A 25,944-nucleotide genomic window follows, 5' to 3' on the forward strand; every position below is an offset into this window, starting at 1 on the left:
CAACTCTTACCACAATCCATACATATACATACATCAATTGTATAAAGCACATCCATACATTCCCTGCCCCAATCATTCTCAAGGCATTTGCTCTCCACTTAAGCCCCTTGCATCAGGTCCTCTTTTTTTTTCTTTTTCTTCTTTTTCCTGCCCCCCCACCCTTGTGATCCCTTGATAAAATATAAATTATTGTTTACATATCTTATATTGACCAATATCTCCTTTTCCCCATGGTTTCTGTTGTTCATCCCTCGGGGGGCGGGGTGCAACCATGTGTTGATCATTGTGATCCCTCTTCCTCCCCTCCTCTCTTCACCTTCTCCCTATCCTGCTGGTATCGCTATTCCCATTCCTGTTCCTGAATTCCATGTCAAATTTTTATTCAGTTCTTTGACTTCATTTTTTTTTCCTTAGCCACTCTATGATTAAGAACAAGTTTCACAGTCTCTTCTGACACCCACTTTGATTTTTACTTTCTTTTTAAAAAACATTTTATTAGGGACTCATATAACTCTTATCACAATCCATACATACATCAATTGTGTAAAGCATATCTGTACATTCTTTGCCCTCATCATTCTCAAAGCATTTGTTCTCCACTTAAGCCCTCTGCATCAGGTCCTCTTCCCCCCCCATCTCTGCTCCCCCCTCCCTGATGAGCCCTTGACAATTTATAAATTATTATTTTGTCATATCTTGCCCTATCCAACATCTCCCTTCACCCCCGGTTTTTACTTTCTTTCCAATATTTTTCATAACATTTTGCTTTCTTCATGAATTTGCTTTTTTCTGTCATTAAATGAACAAGTCAGTATGCAACTCAAATTTGTTCTTGACATGTTCTTGAAATTCAGGTGAGATGGACTCATGGTTGTATTTTGGATCTTGTGGACTTGTTTTAATTTTCTTCAGCTTCAACCTGAACTTACATATGAGCAATTGACAGTCTATTCCACAGTTAAATCCCTGGCTTTGTTTTACCTGCTGATATTGAGCTTCTCTAGTATCTCTTCCTGTAGGTTGTTGTCCACCTTTTGTCTGTCAGTGTGTTGTACTGTGGTGGTTTGTGAGTTGCTGTGATGCGGGATTTCAAATGTCATCAGGGTCACCCAAAGTGGATATGTTTCATTGGACCTTCCAGAGTAAGAACAGACTGTACGGAAGGAATTGATTACCCACTTTGGAGGAAGTAGTCTCTGAAAATCTTTTACATAGAATTGAAACATTTCAGATGCTGAAGGCCTAGTGAATGCACGCAGAGCATTGTCAGAGATAGTGCCAGTCTGTTGTACCCCTTGGACTAGAGAGTACTCTACGTGTGACTGAAGAGGACCTGCTTTCTCAAAGTAGAGTCTCCCATGGTGACAGGAACCGAGTGAAGCCTGCTGATGGGGTGCAAGTCCAGGTATGAAGAAACAGCTGAAAAAATCTGCTAATAATGAAAACATGGATTGTACAAAGTGTGAATCTAGGGGAATTGAAGCTCATCAGAAATGAAATGGAACCCATAGCTATAGATATCCTAGGTGTTAGTGGGCTGAAAGGGGCTGGTGTTAACATTTTTGAATCAAAAAGTGATGTGATTTACTATGCCAGCAATTACACAATAAAGAAGAATGACATTGATTTCAAAAAGGACATTTTAAGATCTATTGAGAAGTACAATGCTGTCTCTGATAGTATTATATGCATCCATTGTTAAGGAAATTCAATCAATACAACTATCATTAAATTTTCTTCCACTAGTGATGATGAAATTGTAGGCTTTTACCAATGTCTTCAGTTTGAAATTAATCAAGCATGCCATGAAAGCGCATTAATGATTGTTGGTGGCTGGAAACAAAGAGGCAGGAACAGGAGGTGGACTACATGGAAACGAAGTTGGAGATGGCATCATAGGATTTTTCAAGAGCAACAGCTTGTCTGGTGTAGTCCTATATGTCTAGGAGATCAGGCTGGTTGATGGTATTGTTTAGTTCTGCGTTCTTACTGACTTTCTTTTCTGGTGACCTGTTTTTCCCCAGGTGGGAGCTATTTTTATTTGTCATATGTTTTTTGTATTTCAGTTCTGTGAGCATTTGTATGGTTAATGTATTTCTAGAGTCTTTCATTAGGAGTATGTATATTTAATATTGTTATGGCTCCTTTTGATATTCCCTTATCTAGTGTCCTTTGTTGTTTCTCATGATGATGGGGTTTTTTTTTGTCTTGAAGTTTCTTTTTCACAGATTAATAGTGCTACTCCAGCTTTTTTTGGTTGTTATTACTTGGTGAATTTTTCTCCGACCTTTTATTTTTAGTCTTTTTTTTTTGGCTTTGTGCTTAAGGTGTGTCTCTTGATATGTCTTGTTTCTCTAATCCAGTTTGCTACTCTCTATTTTTTGACTGGTGCATTTAATATATTGATATTTAGTGTCATTATTGATAAAAATAATAAGATTTTAGCTTAACTCTTTTAAACTCAGATTTGTTCCTCCTTTCTTCCACACCAAGAAATTAAATTTTCAAGTACTTTGTGACTCACAAAATAAAACTCAAGTAATTTCTCATTTACTTTATCCAACAATCAACAATTAGAATCAAGGCACCAACATTCCACTAACAATATGATTAGTAAAATCAGCTTTAAGATACTTCTTCCAGTTTCTTTCTGTCCTTAGGGATTCCTCCTAGAAGGTTAAATTTTACCTTTTAATACACAGTTTTAAAAAGCCTATTCCTTCTTTCTTTGCATAAACAAATATATTCTAAAATCACATGGATGTTTCTTTGGTTTATTTAACATATGTTAAAGCATATGCATAAATATCCACGTTCCACTTGACAGCATGCAAACACATTCTCTATGCTTTTACTGCTCTCACTTCATACAACCTGAATATCTTTCAAAACTCATTGCCATTGAGTTGATTCCTACTCATAGAGCTCTGTGGTAGGTAGGTTTATTGTGCCAATCTGACCAATAGGAACATGTGGGATTAATCAGGTTCCAGTTTGATTGGAGGGCAAAGAGATAAATGGCTAAGTAAGGCCCACCCCTAGCTCTCTTGCTCTCTGGTGATTGGACTAGCGTGTGGCTGCTTTAGTTAGTTCTCTGCCTCAACTTGTGAGCTACACTACCTGTGGGACAGCCAACCCATGGATTGTGTGGCTAGAGTTTGATATTCCTTTGAGACCTGTTTTGCCAAACTACTGGTGGGTACTTTGCTTGAGCTTGAGGCTGGTGGATCCTGTCATCTTGCTTGCTTGAGTTCAATATCCTTTCTGGGCCTGCTTCACTAAGCTCCTGAGTTGCTGACTGTTGGTGACCCAGCCTACTGTTTGCTGCCTGTGGGTGGACTCTGCCTGCATTGCCTAGGGAAGACTCAGCTGTCTGTTTCCTTGACCTTGAACCTAGGAATCCTTGTGAGTTGAAGTACTTCCACTATATAAACTGTTCCACCAAAGTGAGTTGAACTGAGCCCTCTGTACTGCTCGGTTGACTAATTAGCTGTTATATTCTTTCATGCTGTATAAACCTATCCTCATAGATAGATAGATAGATAGATAGATAGATAGATAGATAGATAGATAGATAGATAGATACTACTAAGTTTCCTGGAGAACCTTTCCCATTGCAAACTCTTACATAGAATTCTCAAGCCTGAGAGTCATTATGGGAGCAGAAAATCTCATTTTTCTCTCTGGGACTGACTGGCAGGTTTGGACTGCCCCCTTTAACAGCCCCATCCTCACCAGACAGTGACAGCAGAGTTCCATACATACAGACATAGCCCTACCTTTACAGCTGAGCACTATTTCATCCTGTCCCGGACCTCCCCTGAAAGGCATCTGAGTTATTTCCAGGCTGTTCTTATTACAAAGGGTCTTGCAATGAATTTTGATGAGCACATCTTTTCTTGTGATTTATCTCTCAGCAAAGTTGCAGAAACAAGTTTTTTGACTCTAATTCAACTTCTCTGCATGTCGTGAACTTGTGTGTGATGTTTTAGGACCAGAAAAGTTTCTCTTTTCTACATCTTAGTGCTCATAGGTGAGCCACCTTAAGAATAGCTAGATGAAGTACTGAGGTTAGAGGACCTTCTCACTAATGGGGAACTAGACCCCAGCAAATCTGGCAAAGGTGTTCCCACATACCTCAGAATTGCTTGTGCATAAGCCTCTTTTCGCATCCTCTCCTTGGTTGTTCGGAGCTGGGCTGTAGATGGTGGACAAGCCCGGCGTAGATGGCGTGTGTGTTGCCTGGCAGCCAATATCTGTCAGAGACAAGATCACTGTGAACTCTGGGCTACAAGGCAGAAGAGAGGTGCCTGACATTCATTTTAAGCTGATGGACAGGTCACTACCATGATACATATCCTGCCCAGTATTTAGAGAACAGTCACTTTGTGCCAATGAAACAACGTTGCTGTGGATGTGGGGAGAGGGGTCCTATTTTTAAGTTATCTCCTATCCTAGGCAAGTTTTCTGGCAGAGATTGCAACTGGACCATTAAAAATACTGTCCTCGTATATGAAGGGTCTCTAAAACCATCAAATTATTATAGTAATTGTCTTTGGCATTTGCAGTTTTGTTTTTTCTCCATGAGAGTTTCTCAGAGCATGGAAAACCCATTTTAAAGCAGAGTCTTGGGAAGATATAGCCTTTGTTCTTTTTTATTTTTTAAGGAGAAGGGTTTTTTGTTTGTTTTTTAAGATTATATCTGTTTATAGACACGGCATAGCAGGAGGGAGATAAATCAATCCATTGAAGACATTCTTTCATTTTTGTCATTCATTCCACATGCATTGCTTTCACATACACTCATCGAGCTAGGCACAGGGGCAGGTCTGTGTGATATTGTGAGCAGGGCTTTCTTTTCAACAGCCCTCCAATCCTTCAGAAATAGAAGTCTATTACACACAGATTCACAATATAAAGCAGAATATTAGGCGTGCCAGACTCATTTACACAGGGCTGCCAGGAGTTCAGACAGTACCTCCAGGTGATGCACTAGGAATCCTGAAAAAAATATCAACCGTGGATTCACTAGAGAGAAATTTCACTCTTTAGAGAGCTTGTATGTAAAGGCTTACTACACTAAGGTGCTAATGGACATCCACATGAGATAGTAACATGTTTGGGATGACAGGCTGGCCTCTGGGAGGAGAACACTGAGATGCTGGCCAATCGTGGAAAGAAATCTCATCCTCAGACTGAGATGCAGCATTGAAGGATGTGGCTGTGTATAATGAACATGGGAGAAAAGAAAGGCTTTGAAGAGAAAAGAAAATTTGCAGAGGTGTGAGCAAAGTCCTACTAACACTGCCTCTCAATGAGCTGATGCGAGGGGAAGTACTTGTACGATATACTGTAACTAAATCATACATGGAAAACAGTTTAAATGGTGAATGCTTTGTTATATGTGTTTGTACAAACAAAACAAAACAAAAAAAAAACCCTAGCATGGTGGAGGAAAAGGAATGCAGAAGAAATGGGTGGAATTGACAAGGCTTAGTTCCCAAATCCATCACTCATTGCTCATGTGATCTTGTTCCGGTTAGTTCACCACGCTAAGCCTCAATTTTTCTCATTTTTAAATTGGCTTTTAATAATGCTATCTGTTTCATCAGGTGCTTTGTCACATAACAAACATAAAGTGCTTAGTACAATGTCTAGTACATGGTAGGTACTCAATGCCTATTTTATTATCATCACCTTTAGGTGTTCCAGATGAAATTGAGAGGCTTGGGGAGGGGGTCAGGAAGGCTGTCTATCTACAAAGCCATTTAGGCCTTAGGGACTCACTAGTCTTCATTGACATGAGGAAGGGGAGATGAGGAGAGACACAAGAATCTGCCTAGAAATGATCTGGAATTGTGTCCTTAGAGAGCTGATTCTAGGTATTTCATATGCGTTTAAAACTGCACATTCCATTTTACCAATATTTATGTTATCAGTAAGCCTATGGGTTTCTGGGTAAGGGCCTGCAAACCTTTCTGTCCTTCATATTGTTCACATGTCCCATACAGTATACACAATAGGCAAAGAGGAAGGAAGAAAGGAAAGAAGGCAGGAGAGCAAGAATGTTCTATAGATCGAATAATAAAACTATTATTTTCCCACATTTTAAAATATGCTCATTTCCTGATGTTCTGGTTTCTCTGGAATTAGGGCAAAGGCAAGGGAATATATCACCTGAGTTCACATGTCATGCATATATGTGCCAAAAACATAAGAAAATAAAATATGTCCCATAGTCCCTGAAAAATACAATAAAACTTGAATTTCAAGAATTATTTCAGATCGTGTGATGGTAATATAAGGTTGTTCTCTAAAGCTCAGTTTAAATGGAATAGCTTTCTTACTTGTTCAAATTCACTGGCACTGTCAGGAATGCCACGGCTTGAAGAAAGAGGGACACGGGTTTGAGCAAGGTGTTCCAATTCCAGTGCTAAATCCTTGGTAGCATCCCACAGAGATTCAGTAAAAAAGGTTTTGTCCTCTTTCCTCTTCCAAGCAAAACCCAAGGCCATCAAACACAACTAGAAGGAAGCACATGGCATCCATGAAGAGCATCACCGGGCAGGAGAGCCGGCTCTCTGTTACCTGGTCATCAATAGGACCCCACTTCCTTGTTCTAAACAGATACCTGTTGTTACCTGTATTGTTATTCATCAGGTGTGAGCTGTTATGTAGTTCTCTAGTGCTCTTTCTCCAAAAGCAAAATGGGAAGTTTGTGAAGATAAAATAGCCTGTTGTGTAGTGCTTAGTGCAGGCCTAGTTCCCAGTGTTCCTTCATCAAATCTGACATCTAGATAGAGTCTCTGACAGGCCGCCAGGATGCTGCTCTTTTCTCTTTCCCTCCCGCTCCTGATCAGATTCTCCAGCAGGGAGTGTGTTACTTACCGCCATTGGCTGGGTAATGAAAGCACAGCTCATCACTGAGAGCATCAGCAGGTGCAGCCACTGGGCACATTGCGCTGGACCAAACCTGCTCCGAGGGAGACAGCGGTGATCAGGGGCGCACAAAGACATTTATGGCTGAACACAGATAGCACCCAGTGATCTCGATCTCGGACCCCCTGTGGTAGTGGATGTCACCGCGTCAGAGGACAGGGCTTGGGACCACCGTGGGTTTAGCATCTTACTGTACTTTGAAAGGGGGTCACTCTTTCTAACAAAGAAGAGCACCAACCTCCCAAAAACGCTCTGTGGGAAAGATAAGAGCAAATCCACTCCAAAGACGGAACAGGCACAGATGCCAGACCAGGAACGGGAGATGGTGTAAGAGTGGCACCGACAATAAAGCTAAGCCTGGCCGAGACAATAAAGCTAAGCCTGGCCGAGCACCTAGGAGGTGGCAGCCACTGTGCCAGCATGCGGCATTTCATTCACCGCAGCAGCCAGTGGTTCTTCTACTCCTCCAAACACGAGTGAAACTAAGTAGTAGTGGTCCACAGCTCATCATATCAGGGAGTCCATCTCACTCTGGACTGCACGTAGAGGGCCTAGCTGGCCAACAACCACTCTGGCTTTACATATTATTTTGTTTACCTAATAATTCAGGAAGAAGAATATCATAATAGAGACATGGGGTGCCTGAATTTCATGGGTTTCCAGAAATGCCAGGCTTTCCTTGTAAATGTTTGACTTCAGTCAAAGGACTTGAGGATAGTTAAAAACCGTTTTGGCTTACCTGTATCCTAGAATTCCTGTCCCCAAACAACATGCTACAGACACTATTGTGCACAGGACCCAGCCGGCATAGCTCAACCAAGGTGAAAGTATTCTCTGCCACTGGCGAGCCGGGACTGCAAGTCCTCCACTGGGTGCTGAGACAAACAGGGCAAAAGAGGCTGTGTTTAGTAGCCCTGATATTTACCATTCTGGAACATGTAATTACTTTCCTGTTGTCTTAGCTTTCCTTGTCCATCTGTACCTTTTAGAAGACCTTCAAATAACTGCCTGCCAAAGCCCACTCTTCAGTATCTAAAGCCAACGCACTGATTTCTATCCTATCGCCCAGATGACCAAGCAGGGAGCCCTAGAGTCAGAAGGGTTTGCCATTATTTGGCTCAAGAAACCCACATACCATCAAGGAACTGGGTGTGGACATGCTTTGTTTTGGTTCTTAAATTCCATCACCTTTTCAAAGATGTGGCTTTCCAACAGGCACGCCCACTATCAGAGGGCTGTCCCCTGCTTCCTGACTTTGAAGGATACATGAGTCACATAACCACAAGGGAAAGCTCATAGGGGCATACTTCATATAGAGATATCTTCAGAGGGTACTATTTAATGTGGGCAGAGTAGCCCAATAGTTTTAGCTCAACAGGGGGGATCTTCAGGAAATTGACATTAGGCACACCTCCAGAGCACTCTGGCTGGGTCATCAGAGGACCCTTAAACCATAGCTTCTCAACTATCTCGCCCCCCCCCCCAACCTGGTATGGTGAGTACACACTTTTCTGTAAGCAGTTCTGTCCACACATCAGGCTCTCATGTGTGTAGCTTATCCTAATAACCAGAATCTGATATGGTTTCAAGTTTATGCCTGATCCTGGTCAGTACTAGTTCCCTGGATAAAACCCAGCTGTCATGCAAGAGGCCTCACTCACTCACAGAAGCAACATCTTTAGACCTTGTCATGTGTAGTAGTCAGCACAACCACACCAGCCCCTCCTTCAACTGCTAACACCACCATAGCAGCTACTAACCCGTAAACGTCAACATCCCCAGCGCAGGCGTCTGTGGTTCGAGCCTGCGGAACCCATCTACCCACCCACTTCACTGTCCTAAGACCTGCAGTTCCACACCAGTCTCAGGTCCCTCACTTCCTACTGCTCCCTGCTAAGCCAGGCCCAAGATGATCCTTTAGGCTAACTATGACTGCTGGATACCTGACCATTCTTTAAGGCCTCCAAGGACCCAGCCCCATTATTTTCTGCTCAACTCTCCTGTCTCCACTGGTTCATCCTGAGCATCCAGAACAATCTGAGGCTGCAAGCATTCTTTAACTAGTATTAAAAACAAAAGACATTTACAATTTCAGGATACTTACAAAAATGTAAGATTCTGTTACTGACTTTCAAAGAGCCAAGAGCAAATCTTTATTAAGTCCTTTCCAGAAACCACCAAGCTTTTAGAATATATGCTATCCCTCCATTGTAGCGGTGTCCACCCTCTGCTGGTAGGTATTATTACAATAGTGGGCCAACTCTCCCTGCACTTGCCCCTCTGCCCCCAGAGGTGCTGGTTGATGCTGGACAAGGAAGGGAGAAAGCTACCCTGCACACACAAACCATGCCGTTCATGGGACCTTACCCATGTTGCGAGGAGGGCACAACCTTCTCCTCTCATACATAGACTCGCTGGGATCAACCCTCAGGTCGCTGCTTTGTCTAGAGATGATGTCTACTGTGTTAAACTAGAACAGAACAATTAGGATAAGGTTAGTGTATGGATTAGAGGGAGACACACTACATGCTTTGTCTGAATATCTACTGTGGATAAGCCCTCTCAGGGAAGGAGAGTGATGTTGATAAGGTTTTCATAGGCATCAGGGTCTTGGATGAATTCTGGGGACTGAATGTCATGAGAAGAGGTCTGGTTTGTGCCCGGAGCCATCTCCTGATGCCTCAGAGTTCAACTGCACATCCCTAGGGACGTGGTGGTATGTGGGGAGGGTCCTGGTGGCTGCTCACTGCAGTCAGGAAGCCAAGTCACCTGTTCTTTGGGATACATGACCTAGAACCTCTCTGACATGAGAATTTCAACCACAATAAATCAGAATTAGGCAGAACACTAGTGCTGTGCTTGGGGAGCCTTCAGAGCAGAAAGAATGGGTGGGTGAGTAATGGGCAGGACACATAAAAGACACTAGGATCCATGCCCCCAGAGCAAGAGCTTATGCTAAAGAAGAGGAATCTATTGGGTTGTTAGTCAGGAGAGTTAGAGACCTGAAAAACAAAGGAAGCAGTCATTGCTTAGGTGGCACTGACTTCGGTCCAACATGGGGGAACCATTTAGAAAAGGGTCATGGAATGTGGCGCAGGATGAGGAATGTAATCAATATTACCATGGTAACTGTGCATCTCAAAACTGATGATGTAGTCAAAAAAATCACCAAAAAAGGAAAAGAAAGATCTTCTCACTGACCCAAGCTCGTCCCCAAGGAAGAGCTGCACTAATGGGAAGGTAAAATGATCGGTGAGATAAGGCGGTGGAGGTGTTTAGAAATGATCGTGAGTCACAGCCACATCTGTTCCACTGAAAGACTCAGGATGATGCGCACTAAATATGACTGATTTCTCCAAGAGCCATCAGTCCACAGCCAAGTTCTCAAAGGTGCCACTCAGCCCTGTCCTTGACTACCCACATCCCATCCTCGAAAATTTCACCAGCACTCAGTTGGCTTTCTGGTTGTGTTGTGCTGCATACCATCCAGTTTTTGCTGTGACTCTTTCTCCTGGCCCTTCCAAATCACCCCATCATGGCCTCTGGTTTGGGAACACCTCATCTTCTGGAGAACACCTCTGTCCACCACCCTTGACTAACATGGGCTTTCCTGCAAATTTGTTATTGTTTCCGACCCACCTGGGACCTCCCCTGCTCATGTCAGACCTCAGCCAAGAGAGAGTGCCAGGGAAATCTAATTGTTAGAATGTTCAACTAGAGAATCTCCTCCTGTACATAATTATCTACTCACCTTATAGTTCTTCTGTGAATCTAGTGTCCTTCCATGGGAATTAGAACCTGATTTAAAAAAAACAACCAACTTTATAATTCTAACCCAGGGATTATTCTCTTCTCCCACCTGACTCCACCAGTACAAGCCTTTCTTGAGAAACAGGAAACGACTCAGATGCAGATTTACTTAGTGCCTGACAAGCAGTTACATATAAGGAAGAGGGTAGGAGTTTTCAAGTGTTGATACATATGGGTAAAGGAAATGGACAGATCACAGAAAACATCAAGGTAGCTTTTAAACCTATGAAGTGATGCTCAGGGTCCCTCACAGTGAGCACATTGCAAAGTCATCCTACTCTTGCTGTTCTTGCTGTTGCCATGGAATCCGTTCAGAGTCATAGTGACCTACCGACAGAGAAGAACTCCCCACCGGGTTTCCTGGGCTGTCTTCTTTATAGGAAGCAACCAAGACAGCACGATGGATGGGGCTCAGCTATGAGCGGATGGAAATCTGCTCCAATCAAGGTTACAGCCTGGGAAACCCTTACACGGAAGTCATCTCCTGCCCTACTATAGAGGGGCTACGAGTCAGGACGGAGTCAACAACAACAATCGTTTTTACAGATGGCTGGGTCTTCTTTCCGGCAGAGCTGCCAGTGGGTCCAAGGGCCAGGCACTCTGTAACTGAGTTCCTTAAAATAAGCACATGGAGTTATGATGTCTACTTGGTAGATTGGCCAAGAAAGATCAGCCACAGGGTAAGGGTTTCCGTTAGCCTCCTCTACCTGTGATATTTAGTGCACTTACCCAGTGTTGTCTCCCCAGACACAGCCCTCCAGCTGGGCTCCTCTCTTGATGGCCCTGGGTTAGTCTACAGAGAGAAGGGTTACTCCGAGTTAATGGTCACTGGCGAGCAGAGCAGTTCATGAGAGGACAGAAGCTGTGGGCCACAGGGCCACATACCTGGCTGAGTCGGAAGAGCAGCGACAAGAGCAGGGCTCCTGGAAAAGCCACCAGCGTACATAGAAGGCTTGTTCTGAAGGAGCCACTGGTGATGTGGGTTGGACTGACATCTAACGAGAGCTGGAACATCAAACCACAACATCACACCAGCCTACACATCATTCGTAACTACACATGCACATACAACTCATATGAATTGTTGACTTTTACCCCCGGGTAATCATTCTGTTTCCTTCCCATATAAAATGTTTGGATTGGATACCCTCTCCAGCCATGAGGCTCCGTGTCCTCACGTGCCTCACTGATTTCATCCTTACTACTGTCCCAGACCACAGGTGCTAGATAACAGGTATCAGTACTCCTAATGTATTCAGATGTGTCAAGTGGCCCAGGATCAGACGACTTACAACTGTCAGAAGGGAAAGTCAAGCTTAGGTTCTTTTTTCCAAGTGCACACAGGGACTTCTTCCTTGACATCTGATATTTCTTTCTTTTTAAAAACGAATTATGTGCACATTCTCTTCGTAAGAAAAGAAGCAAACAATAACACACATAGTAGGAACAAGGGACCAGCCACTGCCTGTCTCTAATGGGTGGGCAATGAATCTGATCAGGGTGAGCACTGCTGTCTCCAGACCCCAAACATGTGTTCTTGCCTCACACGGGGGCCCTGTGAACTTAGTGGGGGCAGGGATCCCCTAATGAACATGTGATTATCAGACAAAAATAGAAACTGTCTTCCCTCACCTAAAAAATCAGGTTAAGAATCCTCCCCAGCCTTCAACACCTGGATTTTCACTAGGAAAATCAGATTCTCCATTTTCCCTTTCAACTGCCGGCATTTATTCAAAATGAGGCTGCACACCTTTTGGGGAACGATTTGCGTAGAGGTATAAATGGTCATCATCACAACAAGTGGAGTCATAAGAAGTGACTTTTCACCAAGGGTAAATTTTCTGAAACTTAGAATTAATTACCAATGAATACAAAAATGCAGGAGAGTTATTACTAGAAAATCCCATTTGTCAACACCGCCTGAAATATCATCCTCCGTGGCACCACGAGAAGGTAGGGCAGTGTTTATTTTACCCCAGCCTGTGGAGCCTCTCTAGACTCCGACTCTCACCCTTCACCTGTGTGGTCCCTCGGGACACATATGCTGCTTCCCTACTTACAACTCTGCTGGTGCCTTAACTAAGAATGTTCACACTGTAGAATCATAACCTGGGAGCCATGGTCAGGGAAGCACGAAGCCCCACCTGCTCTTGGGCCGCGGTGCATGCAGCAGTGAGACAGGAATACATGCACAGCAAGGAAAAAGAGATGGTGAGCCGCTGTGTGTGGAGGTGGCAGCTGTAGGAGGGCCGGCTGTACACAGAGATCCAGATGTGGAAATCCTCCAGGTACTCTGTGAATTTGGCATACAGAAGCTAAAACAGGAACCAAAAGAAAGGTAGGAACTGACATTAAGCATTTATCTGGATAAAATTAAATCAACCACCTATCACTTTGTCATTCTGTGGTGACTTTTGTGCTACTGTGCCGCTAGATGCCACCAGAGGATAAAACACTGGTAGATCCACACCCTGTGGACACGTTTCAGCAGAGCTTCGCAGATAAAACAGACTTTGAGAAAGGACCTGGTTATAGATTTCTGAAAATAAAAAATCGCCATTAGAAACTTTATAGATTATCTGCCTTACTTTATTAAATTTTTCCCCTGTATTTTCAATCCAGGATAGGTAAATTTATAGAAACAGTAAATGGATAAATGGTACCTTGGGGATATTGCAGGGCATCTTCAGGGGAAATGTGGTCCCTAATAATGAGTACAAGAATGAAGAAAACTCTATAAAATTGTTTGTGACGATGACTGCACAACTCTCTTTGATGGAGTGAACTATTGAATTGTATGCTGTATGAATTATATGCCCATGAAACTGTTGGAGAGGAAAAAGAAAACTTTACAACATTTTTGCCAAGATAGACTATAGAGACACACTACACAAACCATCTAAAACAAAGCCACGAGAGATCAAATGAATTACATAAAACACTCACTGCCATGAGTTCATGCCGACTCAGAGCGACCCGAAGGGGCAGCTAGAACTGCCCCCGGTTGTTTTCTGAGGCAGTAACTCTTTGTGAGATGTAAAGAACAACAAAATGAAAGTACACCCACCAGAAAAAAACATCAAGATTATCCAGAACCAACAACACACTCACTGCCACCAAGTCTATTCTGACTCCGAGCAACCCTTCGGTGCAGAGCAGAACTGCTGCTACAGGCTTCCAAGAGGGTAACTCTCCGGGAGAGTCAAAAGCCTCCTCTTTCTTGTGCAGAACAGCAGGTGGCTTCGAGCTGCTGACCTTTGGGTTAGCGGCCCAATGGGTCACCACCGGACCACCGAGCATAAAAAAGAAAACGGTAAAAAGAGTCAACACAACCTCCATCAAAAAGAAAGCAGATAATACATTCCCTTGAAAGGATCAATAAAATCAACAAATTACTGGCAAATCAAGCAAAGGAAAAAAGGAGAAGATTCAAATAACACAAATAAGAAATGACAGTGGAGATAAAAAATAACACAATAGCTTGAAAAATTACTGTAACAAATTGTAAAACTAAGAAAAAGAAGAACTTGGTACAAGCACACTACCTAAGCTAAAACCAATTGAAATAGAAAATCTGAACAGACTCATAACAAAAATTGGAATTGTTCACCCCGGTATAAACTCTTTTTTTAGAAACTCTTAAAAATCATTTTATTAGGGGCTCCTACAGCTCTTATCACAATCCATCCATCCATCTATTGCGTTGCCATCATCACTCTCAAAACATTTTTTCTACTTGAGCCCTTGTTATCAGCTCATTTCTCCCCCTCCCATCCTCCCTCCCTCATGAATCATTGATAATTTATATACATTTTTTCATGTCTTACACCAACTGCTGTCTCCTTTCACCCACTTTTCTGTTGTTCATTCCCCTGGGAGGGGGGTTATATGTTGATCTATAACAATTATTTAAGAAGAGGTGATATCAATTCTACTGAAACTATTTGAGAGTAAAGAAAAGGGTGGAAAAAACGAGAATTCATTTTATAAAGCAAGCATAACCTTGATACAAAAAACAGGCAGAGATAATGTCTAATAAAAATTTTAGATCAATATCTCTTATGAACATAGAGGAATTGGCTGTCCACCTTGGCGTAAGCAACACTGAAAACCGGATCCATAAAACTGAAACACTGTCAAACACAGAAAGCAAAATGAACAGACGCAGACCATTGTTAGAGACAATGCCAAAGCATGGGCCCTCACTGCGAAGGCATTTGAAATCTGACTGAGGAGGAGCTGCCTTCGCAAAGTACAGTCAACCACAGCGACATGAATACAGTAACGCCTGTGGGGGTCAAGTCTTCGGGGTCATCATTTCATGAGGGGCACAACTCAAAGTGAGATGAAACCGCTGCAACAATCTACTAATAATGGGAACTTGGAATGTACCAAGGATGAATCTAGGAAAACTGGAAATCATAAAAAATGAAATGGACTACAAAAAGATTGATATCCTAGATATTAGTAAGCTGAAACGGACGAGTGCTGGCCATTTTGAATCGGAAAATCATACACCTTACGGTGCTGGGAACGACACAATGTAAAGAAATGACATTGCATTCATTATCCAAAGGACATTTTAAGATTTTTTAACGTCATTGTATTTTTTCCAACAGTCTTGTAGGAATATAGTTCCTGTATCATACAATTCAATGTAGCTCAAGCGCATCAAGCAGTGTCGTAAAATCATCACCACAACCAGCTTCAGAACATTTTCTTTGTACTCACTGTGGCCTCCCCTTTCCCCCGCCCCTCAACCTCCTCTGCCATACTCCCAAGAAACCATTCATCCAGTTACAGTTAGAGATTTACTTCTCTTAACTAGTAATAGATTTATATATCCTGGATTTCACATGCAGAAAATCATTAAACAAACAAAAACTAACAACAATAACAAAGTAAAATCAGGTTTAAAACCTTAATAGAAAAGAAAGCAGAAAATATTTTTAAAATTATAATAAATTTAAATGGCTTTTTGTGACAGGAATATATCTATCTACAGGCAAGTAATCCCAATCAATACAATTATTATTCAAATTTATGCAAGCCACAAAAAACTATTGATGAAGAAATTGCAGAATTTTACCTATGTCTTCAGTCTGAAGTTGATCAACGTACAATCCAGATGCATTGATAATTATTAACAAATGGAATGCAAAAGTTGGAAACAAAGAGCAAGGAACAGTCCTTGGAAAATGCTCTAGGTGATTGAAATGAAGCTGGAGAGGCAGGATAGAATTTTGACTTCTTCATAACAAATACCCCTTTTTAAAAACACAAAGGGTGACTGTGCACATGGACTTCTCCAGATGGAATACACAGAAATCAAATTGACCACGTTTGTGACAAGGACTATGGGAAGCTGAATATAGGTTACTGTGGACAAAACAACTAATTGCTCATTTGTAAGTTCAAGATAAAACTAGAGAAAATAAAAAAAAGTCTACAAGAGTCAAAGTAGAACTTTGAGTATATTCCACCCACATTTCAACAACAGATTTACTGCATTGAGCAGTAACGACAGGAGATCTGATGCACTGTCTGAGGACACCACGAACATCATTTATGAAGAAAGCAAAATGCCATGAAAAGACATGAAAGAAAGAAAAGATCAAAGTGGGTGTCAGAAGAAATACTGAACTTGGCCTTAATTATAGGGAAGCTAAGAAAAAGGAAAGAAATGATGAGATCAAATTACTGAACAGAAAACTTCACAGGGCAGCTCAGGAAGACAAAGTAAATCATTATGGTGACATGTGCAAAGACCTGGAGGTTGGACACCAAAGGGGAAGAGCATGAGCAGCATGTCCTAAACCAGAAGAACATGGGCAATAATTCAAGTACTGAGTTGTAACATGGAATGATTCTACAGCCAGAATACTGGATGATGCAGGAAGCATCAAAAGAAAATGGAAAGACTGCAGAGCCTGTGGACCAGCAAAGATCTAGTGGCTAGTCTACCATTTCAGGAGGTAGTACATGAGCAAGAACAAATGGTCCTGAAGGAAGAAATTTAAGTTGCACTGAAAACGTTAGCCACAAACATGGTTCTAGGAATCGATGGACTGTCCATTGAAATGTTCCAGCAAGTTGATGAAGTACTGGAGAAACATGAAAAAAATCCTCACCATCATTAGCCAAATTCACTACTATCAAATCAATCCCTCCACACAGTGACTTTATAGAATGAGTTCTGTGAGCTTTTGAGGCTGTAAATGTTCATGAGAGCAGAAAACCTCGGTTTTCTCACACGAATTTGAACTACCAACCATGCTGTTAGCAACTCTGTGTGTAACGCCAAACAACGAGATCCCACCTCGCCAAACATTAACAGTGAATACACACACACACACACACACACACACACAAATAATGCTCACATGGTACCAGGGAAGTTATAAAATGGTGCAACTGCTGTGGAAAAGAATATAAAATTTATTCAAAAAGTTGGAAGTGGAAATACGATCTGACCTACCAACCTCTCTACTTCACATATATCCTAGATAAATAAGAGGCACAACACGATACAAACCCAGATGTTTTGCAGCATGATTCCTATGAGCAAAAATATGGAAGGACCCTAAATATGCATCAGTAGAAAATGGATAAACAAAGTGGGGTTACATTTACAGAGTGGGATATTATTCAACATTTAAGACGAAAAAACGTGAGTCGGTGAAACATGAATGAATAGAGTGAAATTAGCCAATGACAAAAGATAAATCTTGGATGAGACCTGTGATGGTTAGATTTTATGTCAACTTGATGTACATGGGTGAAGGTGGAAGTGGAGCCCAATTTATCACTCAGGTTGCAGACTGGTGACACCTCCTTGGGGCTGTGGCCTTTTGTATCAGAGAGGGCCTGAGCAGAGCCAAGATCTCTCTCCCCTTTGCCTTTTGCAGGATCTGGGTCCTGCATCTGGTTCATAGACCTGTTATATCACCTGCCAATCCCAGGACCCATCATCAAACTGCTGACCTTAGATTTATTTCGCTGACCTTGTTCACCGAAGGCTACACTGAAAGCATGAGCCACAAACAAGGCTATAGGAATTGATGGGATACCTATACATGTACCCACCAAGCTATGGCCCTCCTACTTCATTTCTTTTTTACTTTCTGTTTATCAGCTACTGAAGGTACATGTGTCAGGAGAAGCCTTTAGCTTGTACTGAACCTACATACTTGAATCAAATTGGACTTCCTTCTACAGCTGTGCAAGCCATTTCTTAATATAGATTGCTTTTTCTTCCCTCGATAGAACAGCCTAATATCAAAACAATATTGTAAAATGTCACGAGAAGATTTCCACATGAAAAGTAGTATTCTCTGACAGTTACTGTGGATGGGAGAGGGATGTGGGGGTGGGGTGGGAATCAGTGACTAGAAGGCGGAACATGTTAACTCCAGTGAAGGGGGAGGCATAAATAAACAATAAGAGTGAAGTTGCAAGAAAGATCAGCAGAGGCAGGAGAAGACACTGAGTTAAATATAACAAAAGCAAATATTGTTACATACACACTTCTCTATGAATAGTGATATACAAATAGAAGCGTGGATAGGTACACAAGCTGAACAAATACGGAAGGGGAAACTGGGGTACATTCAGTAATATATATAGGTTCCACGGAGAACATTTATAAATGTATATTTACCCTTACTACAAATATCTGCAGGATGGTGATGAAGCATACAGGTAGGAGTTCTGAAACCATCTGAGACCTAACTGAACACCTTGGTGGCATGAGTTGCTGGGCCTGGTGATTCAGGTCCACAGTCTTAGGGGACATCAAGATCTATTGGCATAGTTCACAAAGACAACATCTACATCTTACTAATAGGGACATAGCAGGGGATTCTGGCTTGTCTGCTAAGGGCATGAACAAAACCCCGGGAAACAAGTGAAGAACAAATGACTCTGCGAATTGGCTTGCCTTCACCTTGAAGCCAGGTCCTAGTGAAAATCCCATTGCCAGACTGTACTCAGAGGTAATTCTGGGACATTCTGGCACATGCTGACCCAGAGCAGCAGCCCAGATAAAACTGGAGGAAATGATTCATGAGAACCAAGGATAGTTCAAGTAACTAATTAGCAAGTTGCTTGACCATCTGCAGAGGGACAACCCCCTCTCATTTGAAAGTGTCATATAAGAACTAGAAGTATTCATCCAGACAACATCCCTTCTCACTTTGATAGGGGACCCGCTATGCTTCCAGAGTGAAGGGTATCTTCCCAATGCTTACAGTGCCCTTCTCATCTCTTGAGAGGGACCCGCTTCATTCCTTTTGAAATGGCTCTATGCTTCAATAAAACTGTGGCTTAACTTTTTGCTGTGGCTGCTGCTGTTGTGTGTGTGTGTGGGGGGGGGGGGCAGGGCTTATCTCCGGACACAAACAACACAGGGTTGGAGTTTGCTAGCTCCCCTATAGGCAAAAGCCAGGTATTGAATTTCACACTTATCTGAGTGAATAGCAACTGGAGTCTTCCAAGCTCTTGAACAGTTATCTAAGGTGCAGCTAATGACTCTCCCCATTCAGAAGGAAGAAGAGTGCTGCAAACAGAAGGCAGGGAACTAATTAGCCCAGTGGATTAATGGGCCACACACACATCCGTTTCCATGACCCTGAGATCAAGGGAATTAGACGCTGTCTGACTACCATGACCAAGAGCTCTGAAAATGATCACTTGAGAGAGTCTCAGAGAAAAAAAATATGGGGAAAACTCCAAATTATAAAAGAGACCATGCTTCCTGGTTAAATAGAGAGACTGCTGGGGTCCTAAGCCTATGATCCTTAGTCACTCATTGACTCTGGAAATGAACCCATTCCCTGACTAAATTTTCATAAAACAATAAACTGGCCTATAAGTAACTAATAACACTAGGAAGGTATGAACACCTTTGAATAACCAATAATTTGAGATCAAAAGGCAGGGTTTCTGAAGGCTTTGGAATAAAGGAGGAATGGAGACAGGAAACCCATGGGGGAAGTGGGATCAGCGATGTTCCTTCTAGGAGGTAGTGATGAATGAGATGAAGGAAACAGTGTGTGAATTATTGAATGTAAAACTGATCTCTGTAAACCGTCATCCAACTCTCAATAAAAAAGTTTTAAAAAGAAGCAATTAGATGAAGCAATTCCATATATACATACACATATATATATATATATATACACACACACACACAAGAAATTTGAAAACAGTAACACAAAGAAGCCCAGCAGAACTATTCATGATATTGGAAAAATGGTAGAAATCATCTAATCGTCCAGCAACAGATAAATGGGTAAACAAAATATGGTATATGGACACAGAGAAATGTTACTCTGTCCTCAAGAGAAATAAAGTCATGATATATGCTACGAGGACTGTAACTTGAAAACATTACGCTGTGGGAACAAGTCACGTGCAAAAGAATAAAGATGGAATACTCGACTAGTATGAAATACCTAGAGCAAGCAAATGTGTAGAGATTGCATTTCATCAGTGGTTCTCAGGGTCAAGAGAAATGGGGCAAGAAGAAATCATTATTTAGGAGGCATTGAGTTTCTGTTTATGATGACAGACAATTTGGAAACAGATATTGGTGAGGTTTTCATAACGTAATGGAAGCAATCTGTATCCTTGTGTACACATGTACAGTGTAGAATCGGAAATTGTTATGTTGGCTACATTGTTACAACAATTAAAAACAGCAACAAATAGTTGAATTCTTGGAGATTTCCTTCCTGGTGTTGTACAGAAAATAGGACCACAGGGTGCTCAAGTGCCTGTGTGCCTTTTGCTTGTTAACTTTCTGACAACCACCCCCAAGGAAGAACGGCAGAACTAGTACCCAAGGTCAAATCCAAAAGATTCTGACAGCATACTTCCTTGGCTATCTCCCCAAATCCCTTCCAAACTCCTGCAGTAAAGGTTCCAATTGGCAAACTCTACAGGTTCTTCATAGCTCCCAAACATCTTTTCAGTTCCCTACTCCATTTATTCCCCTGAATTTTGCTTGCTTGCTTGTTTTGATTTATTTCTAACATTAATTTGAATTATAAAAGAACACGGAGCACTTATCAGTGAAGATCACTGACTATAGCCTTCAGTATGGATTGCCACTCGATGTAAAGAAAAAGAAATCCTCACAATTGAATCAATAGGTGACGTCATGGTAAATGGAAGTTGTGGAGAATTTCCTTTTACTTGGATTCAATAAACACATATGTAAGCAGGAGCCTAGACATCGAATGACCTGTTATACGGGCAATTCTACTACAAAAAAACTTCTTAAAATATTAAAGAGCAAAGACACCGCTTTCAAGACAAAGGTATGCCTGACCCAAGCCAAAGTATTTCCAATCATTTCATATACACGTGAATGTTGGTCAACGAATGAAGAAATCTGGAGAAGAAATGGTGCATTTTCCTGGCGTGAACATGCTTCATGGACAGTACCCTAGGCTCCCAGAAGAATGAACAAGTCTATCTTGGGGCAGTACCACCACCTAGGCTCCTTAGATGTGAGGATGGAGGGATTCTCCAGAAGGAGCACTCCCTGGAGGAAGACAGTGTCCTTGGTGAAACAGCGGGTCAATAAAGAAGAGGCAGGTGCTCCATGAGATGGAGGATCGAGAGCCTCTAACAGTGAGCTCATTGGAATGACTGAGGACAGGGCAGCACCGGGCAATGTTTGTTCTGTTGTGCATGTCGGTCAGAACCAACTCAAGAGAACCTGACAAAAACTTTTTTAAAAATTACTTGGTAATCAGTACTTGTCTGAGCTTACTTCACAAATGGATTGATTTTGAAATCTTTTTACTCTGTTATTAAACCCCCCCAGCATATTTTCTGGGTGCCTTGTGCCTGCTGGGCCGGGGTGGCCCTCCAAAGGCACTGCAGTCCTTCTCTGGTCTTGGCTCTGCCTGCTCTTCTTCCGTGACTCCCCTAAGCTCGCGTGCAGATGTTCCTTCTACCTGCTGCCCCTTCCCAATGCCTGCAGTTCTGCCTCAGGGAGACTCTCTCTAAAGCTTCTGTCTACAAACTTGTGAATTTCGTTTGTGTTCCTACTAGACTCATTTTTTTTTTAAGAAAACCCTTCGTTTCCTTACTTTCCCTTGTAGGGTAGTTAATGTTTAGTGGACCTGGGGTGCATTGAGTGCTGGACTTGTGCCCCATTTCCATTTCAGGGCTCCTTGTGGTGTCAAAAATTTTTCTTTTAACCATTTTATTGGGGGCTCATACAGCTCTTATCACAATCCATACATACATCAACTGTGTAACGCACATTTGTCCATTCATTACCCTCATCATTCCCAAAACATTTGCTCTCCACTTAAGCCCCTGACATCAGCTCCTCATTTTTATCCCCTCGCTCCCCCCTCCCCCCTCTCTCATGAACCCATGATAATTTAAAAATTATTATTTTGTCATATGTTGCCCAGTCCGACGTCTCCCTTCACTCACTTTTCTGTTGTCTGTCCCCCAGGGAGGAGGTCACATGTAGATCCTTGGGTTGAATTTTTAAAGTTTCAAACAGTGCTTACTGCTTCGCATTGTTATAGAAAAATGAATCATATGTTCAAATGAATATAAAGAGAATACAGAAGCAGATAGCAGTAAACTAGTTTGAACAGAATGAATATATAGCATTGTAATAAAAACTGCCTAGCATGTGTAGTGGTTGAGCTACAGGACACAGCTACATGCGCTGATGCATCACCAAATGAAAAAGCAAAGATTTCCTATAAAAAGCTCCCATGCAGAACAGCTTGCAAAACATCTGTATCTCTCATTATTACTTATATTTAACCAGGTAAAGCATTGGTCATTCTTATCCAGGGATAATTATCTAAGGGATAGTGTCTATTGGATTGAGCCTTCACTTTGAGGTGTGGAAGAATTTCCATATATTTAAATGATCAAAAATGATGTTTCAAACCATTTGGAATGGTTAATTTTGAGTGTAAACTTGACTAGTCTAAGTTCCTAGTTGTTTGGCTAAACACTAATCCAGTTGTGGTCATGGAATAGTAACTTGTGATGAAATCAGTTGGACTTCTGTTATGTCATGTAATGTAGCATTATATATAATATATATGATTACAGTGATCTCTCAGTTGTCAAACTCAATTCGTTCCAAATTTGTGTTTGAACACTGAAAAGTTTGAGAACTGAACATATTTTTTCCCATAAGAAATAATGGGAAACCAAAATAATTGGTTCTGAGGCCCAAAAATTGCTCTTGTAAATTCGTTTTTCCCAGGACTTTAACACAAAGTTAACTGTTGTGGAAATAAATACAATTAACTTATTTTCAGTATGCTTTGTCGTTTAAAAACCTATGGGTTTTCGGAAGGGGACACTACCACGGGTTTCACTTTAAAATCCCCTCTCGCATTCCCACCCAACAGCAGAGCCAGCCTATCTTTCATAGGCCTGTGTAGGAAAGAAGGTTCTACTGGGTGTGTCCCCCATCTCCCACCCCCCATAAAAGCCTACTCTGTGGTAGTTTAACACCCTTGGCCTCTACGTGTTCAGCAAGTCATCCAGGACTTTCTGGGTGTCCTCCATACGCGGAGCCTCCCTCGCGGAGTGGGTGGTCCGCTGGCACTGTTTCCCACCAGCCGCGGCCGAGCACCTCCAGCCTCAGCCTCTTGCTCGGGTACCGCACTCTGCATTCCATCACGGTGCAGGCGGTCGGCCTTCCCACCTCCCGGGTTTCTGATCCAATACCACCCTCCAGTTGTTTCTGAACCAGCCAAATTACAGGTCACTTTTCAACCTCCTCAATGGTCGGGGTTCTTTGTTTCCGGGCTCGCAATTCCACCCTTTTCACTACATTAGCCGCTTTAATCGTATCCCGCACCCCCACCCCCAAAAAGGTGAGCACCTCGACTTAGCCATGTTGTATTCAGCTGCCAAATCAGAGGAGAGGCGATCTGATTCAAGTTTTACAATGATGTCTTTCTCTAACTCTATTGCAGTTCTCACCGCTTTACAGCTGGTATCACGAACTTTCTTTGGAGCCAAGGTTTCAATATTTTACACAAATGAAGCGCAGGGGAGAAAGCACAATGATAAATGTTTTAACGCACTAACACAGGCAGGATATGCAAGGGGTGGCAGTTACCCTGAAGCCTTGCCCCATGATGTGTGCACGGAGATGCGCCTCTTACTCCCTCCCGGCCTTTACAGGTCTCTTCAAGTGTGATTTTTCAGCTCCACTACAGAGGAAAGTTACAAACACCAAGCTGACATTTTTTGAACTTTGCCGTTTGTTCAAATAGTGGGAAGTTTGAGCTGGGAGCCATTTGACAATGGAAGTATGTCTGTCTCTCATATAACAATATAATGCATGTAATAAAATATGATCGATCGGTAAGTTGAAATTATACTAGTGTAGGCTAGATACTAAATCTAATTACCTTTGGATTATGAAAAGCACAGAATCGCCACAAAGAGCTACACGAGGGAAGCCAGGCAACATGTGAGGTTTGCTCATGAGCCAAGGGCACTCAGCAGCTAAGAAATCGTGAAGAAGGGCTCACAGAAAGTGGGCACAACAGAGACCCTGCTTTGGACATTAGCTCCCAGAGCTGTGAGAAAATCAAGTTATACTCTTTAAGACCAAACCTTTGTGATATTTCTGCTATGAGAGCATTAAATAACTGTGACAACATTAATTCATTTGTTTGTTCACTTGATACCGTCAAGTCTGAAACTGGCAAGGCAAAAGCTTGGCCCTTTCACTGACAGCAGGAAGGCCTTGAAAAGCGAGCACAGTGGCAGCTTCTAGTAATAGTGAGGAAAATGTTAACTCTCAGTGGTGTGTTATCCCTAGTTGAGGTGCAGTCTGAGAAAGAATTCACTGAGAATTCACTGAGTGCAGTCTGAGAAAGAATGCACTCTATAATTGAAACAAAAGGGGAAACATTTTAATGTCTAAATAGATAAATAGTTAATCAAATAATAGTGACAGTGAATAATTATGATTTTTATAAAACTATAAAGATACTTAATTCTAAAATGTTAAATTGCAAATTCAAAATCTACAAGCATCGTTATATCAGCTGTATGAAGTGCATTAGTATATAAAGAGAAATTGGATAGAAACATGAAAAATTCAAAAGCTTCATGTTTGATCTGTAAGATTATGGGTAATTTCTGTCTCATTTCACAACCCCATACTATACCACCTTTGATTATGTCTGTTTTTTGTTTACTAGTTGTTTGGGTTGTTCACAATATATACAGGTCTTTAATATATAGAATATATACAGGCCCTTGGATAGCATATATCTCCAGCAACTACAACGTCTATAAAAGTTATTATAATTGAAATTAAAAGAAGAAAAATTCACAGCAATAATGAATCATTAGAAAAGGCTACTAATCCGTGCTTAAATGATCACTTAGTGTCCACATCATTGAAGGTACCAATATTTTGGTACCTAAGAAAACAAAAAACAAACTTCATGTCAGTAAGTTAAAAAACAAACAAACTGTGAAAGAGGCAGTGCTAAAGACCATGCTTTGGCTGGTAATTCTGTGGGGCGGAGAAGTCGCCTTCATCCTAGCCTACCTTCCAGAAGCCAGGGCCTTGGTGCAGAGGGAGGAGTTCCCGCTCCACTTTTCCATCTCCGTGGCCCGCAGCAAGCCAGCACTCTGCAGGGAAGAACCAGCTCTGCCCCGTGCACAGGTCCTGCACCAGCAGATGGCTGATGTACCAGCTCGGAGAAGGACCACAGTTGTTGTGCCAGAGGCGGATCTTCCGAAGAGGTCCAAGACGACCAGGAACACTAAGGACAGAGGCAGCAGAACCTCATCCAACGGTATTTGCTGGGCCGGCTGGCCCACAAGTACAGAAAAGCCGGGTTTTTTAACCCTTACAGCACTAGGGTGTATCAAATGTATAAAACTAGTTGTGAATCATCGGGATCCTGTGTGTGTTCAGACATATAATAAATATCATGCCTAAGGACATATGCAGGCTGTGCTTTGTGGATGTTCATGAGGTAGACTATTAATTCTTGGAAATAACTCAAATCATACCGAGACTGTGGCGGTGCAACCTAGGAACAGTGACTGTACACATAGGCCCTTAATATCTACTAGTTCCCCTTTACCAAACTTAACCAAAATCTCAGTAATTTATGTGTATCTTGCTTGCATTAGTCTGAGTTCATCTTTATTCTAGTAGTG

At 42.0% G+C, this 25,944-nt stretch overlaps 1 protein-coding gene across 1 annotated transcript in view; it reads right to left on the bottom strand.

Moving 5' to 3' along the window:
• The window catches only part of PKD1L1 (polycystin 1 like 1, transient receptor potential channel interacting), a 174,504-nt gene that overhangs the window by 51,581 nt on the left and 96,979 nt on the right, over positions 1-25,944 (bottom strand). The window contains exons 32-39 of the mRNA XM_075557310.1: positions 25,325-25,541; positions 12,894-13,064; positions 11,635-11,754; positions 9,307-9,409; positions 7,679-7,814; positions 6,889-6,973; positions 6,348-6,524; positions 4,138-4,256 (exon numbers count right to left, since the gene is read on the bottom strand). Coding sequence (XP_075413425.1) covers positions 4,138-4,256; positions 6,348-6,524; positions 6,889-6,973; positions 7,679-7,814; positions 9,307-9,409; positions 11,635-11,754; positions 12,894-13,064; positions 25,325-25,541 — 1,128 coding nt within the window. The remainder of the gene's footprint in view (positions 1-4,137; positions 4,257-6,347; positions 6,525-6,888; positions 6,974-7,678; positions 7,815-9,306; positions 9,410-11,634; positions 11,755-12,893; positions 13,065-25,324; positions 25,542-25,944) is intronic.

The sequence above is a fragment of the Tenrec ecaudatus genome, chromosome 9 (genome assembly GCF_050624435.1).
Source record: "Tenrec ecaudatus isolate mTenEca1 chromosome 9, mTenEca1.hap1, whole genome shotgun sequence".
Lineage (NCBI taxonomy): Eukaryota > Metazoa > Chordata > Mammalia > Afrosoricida > Tenrecidae > Tenrec > Tenrec ecaudatus.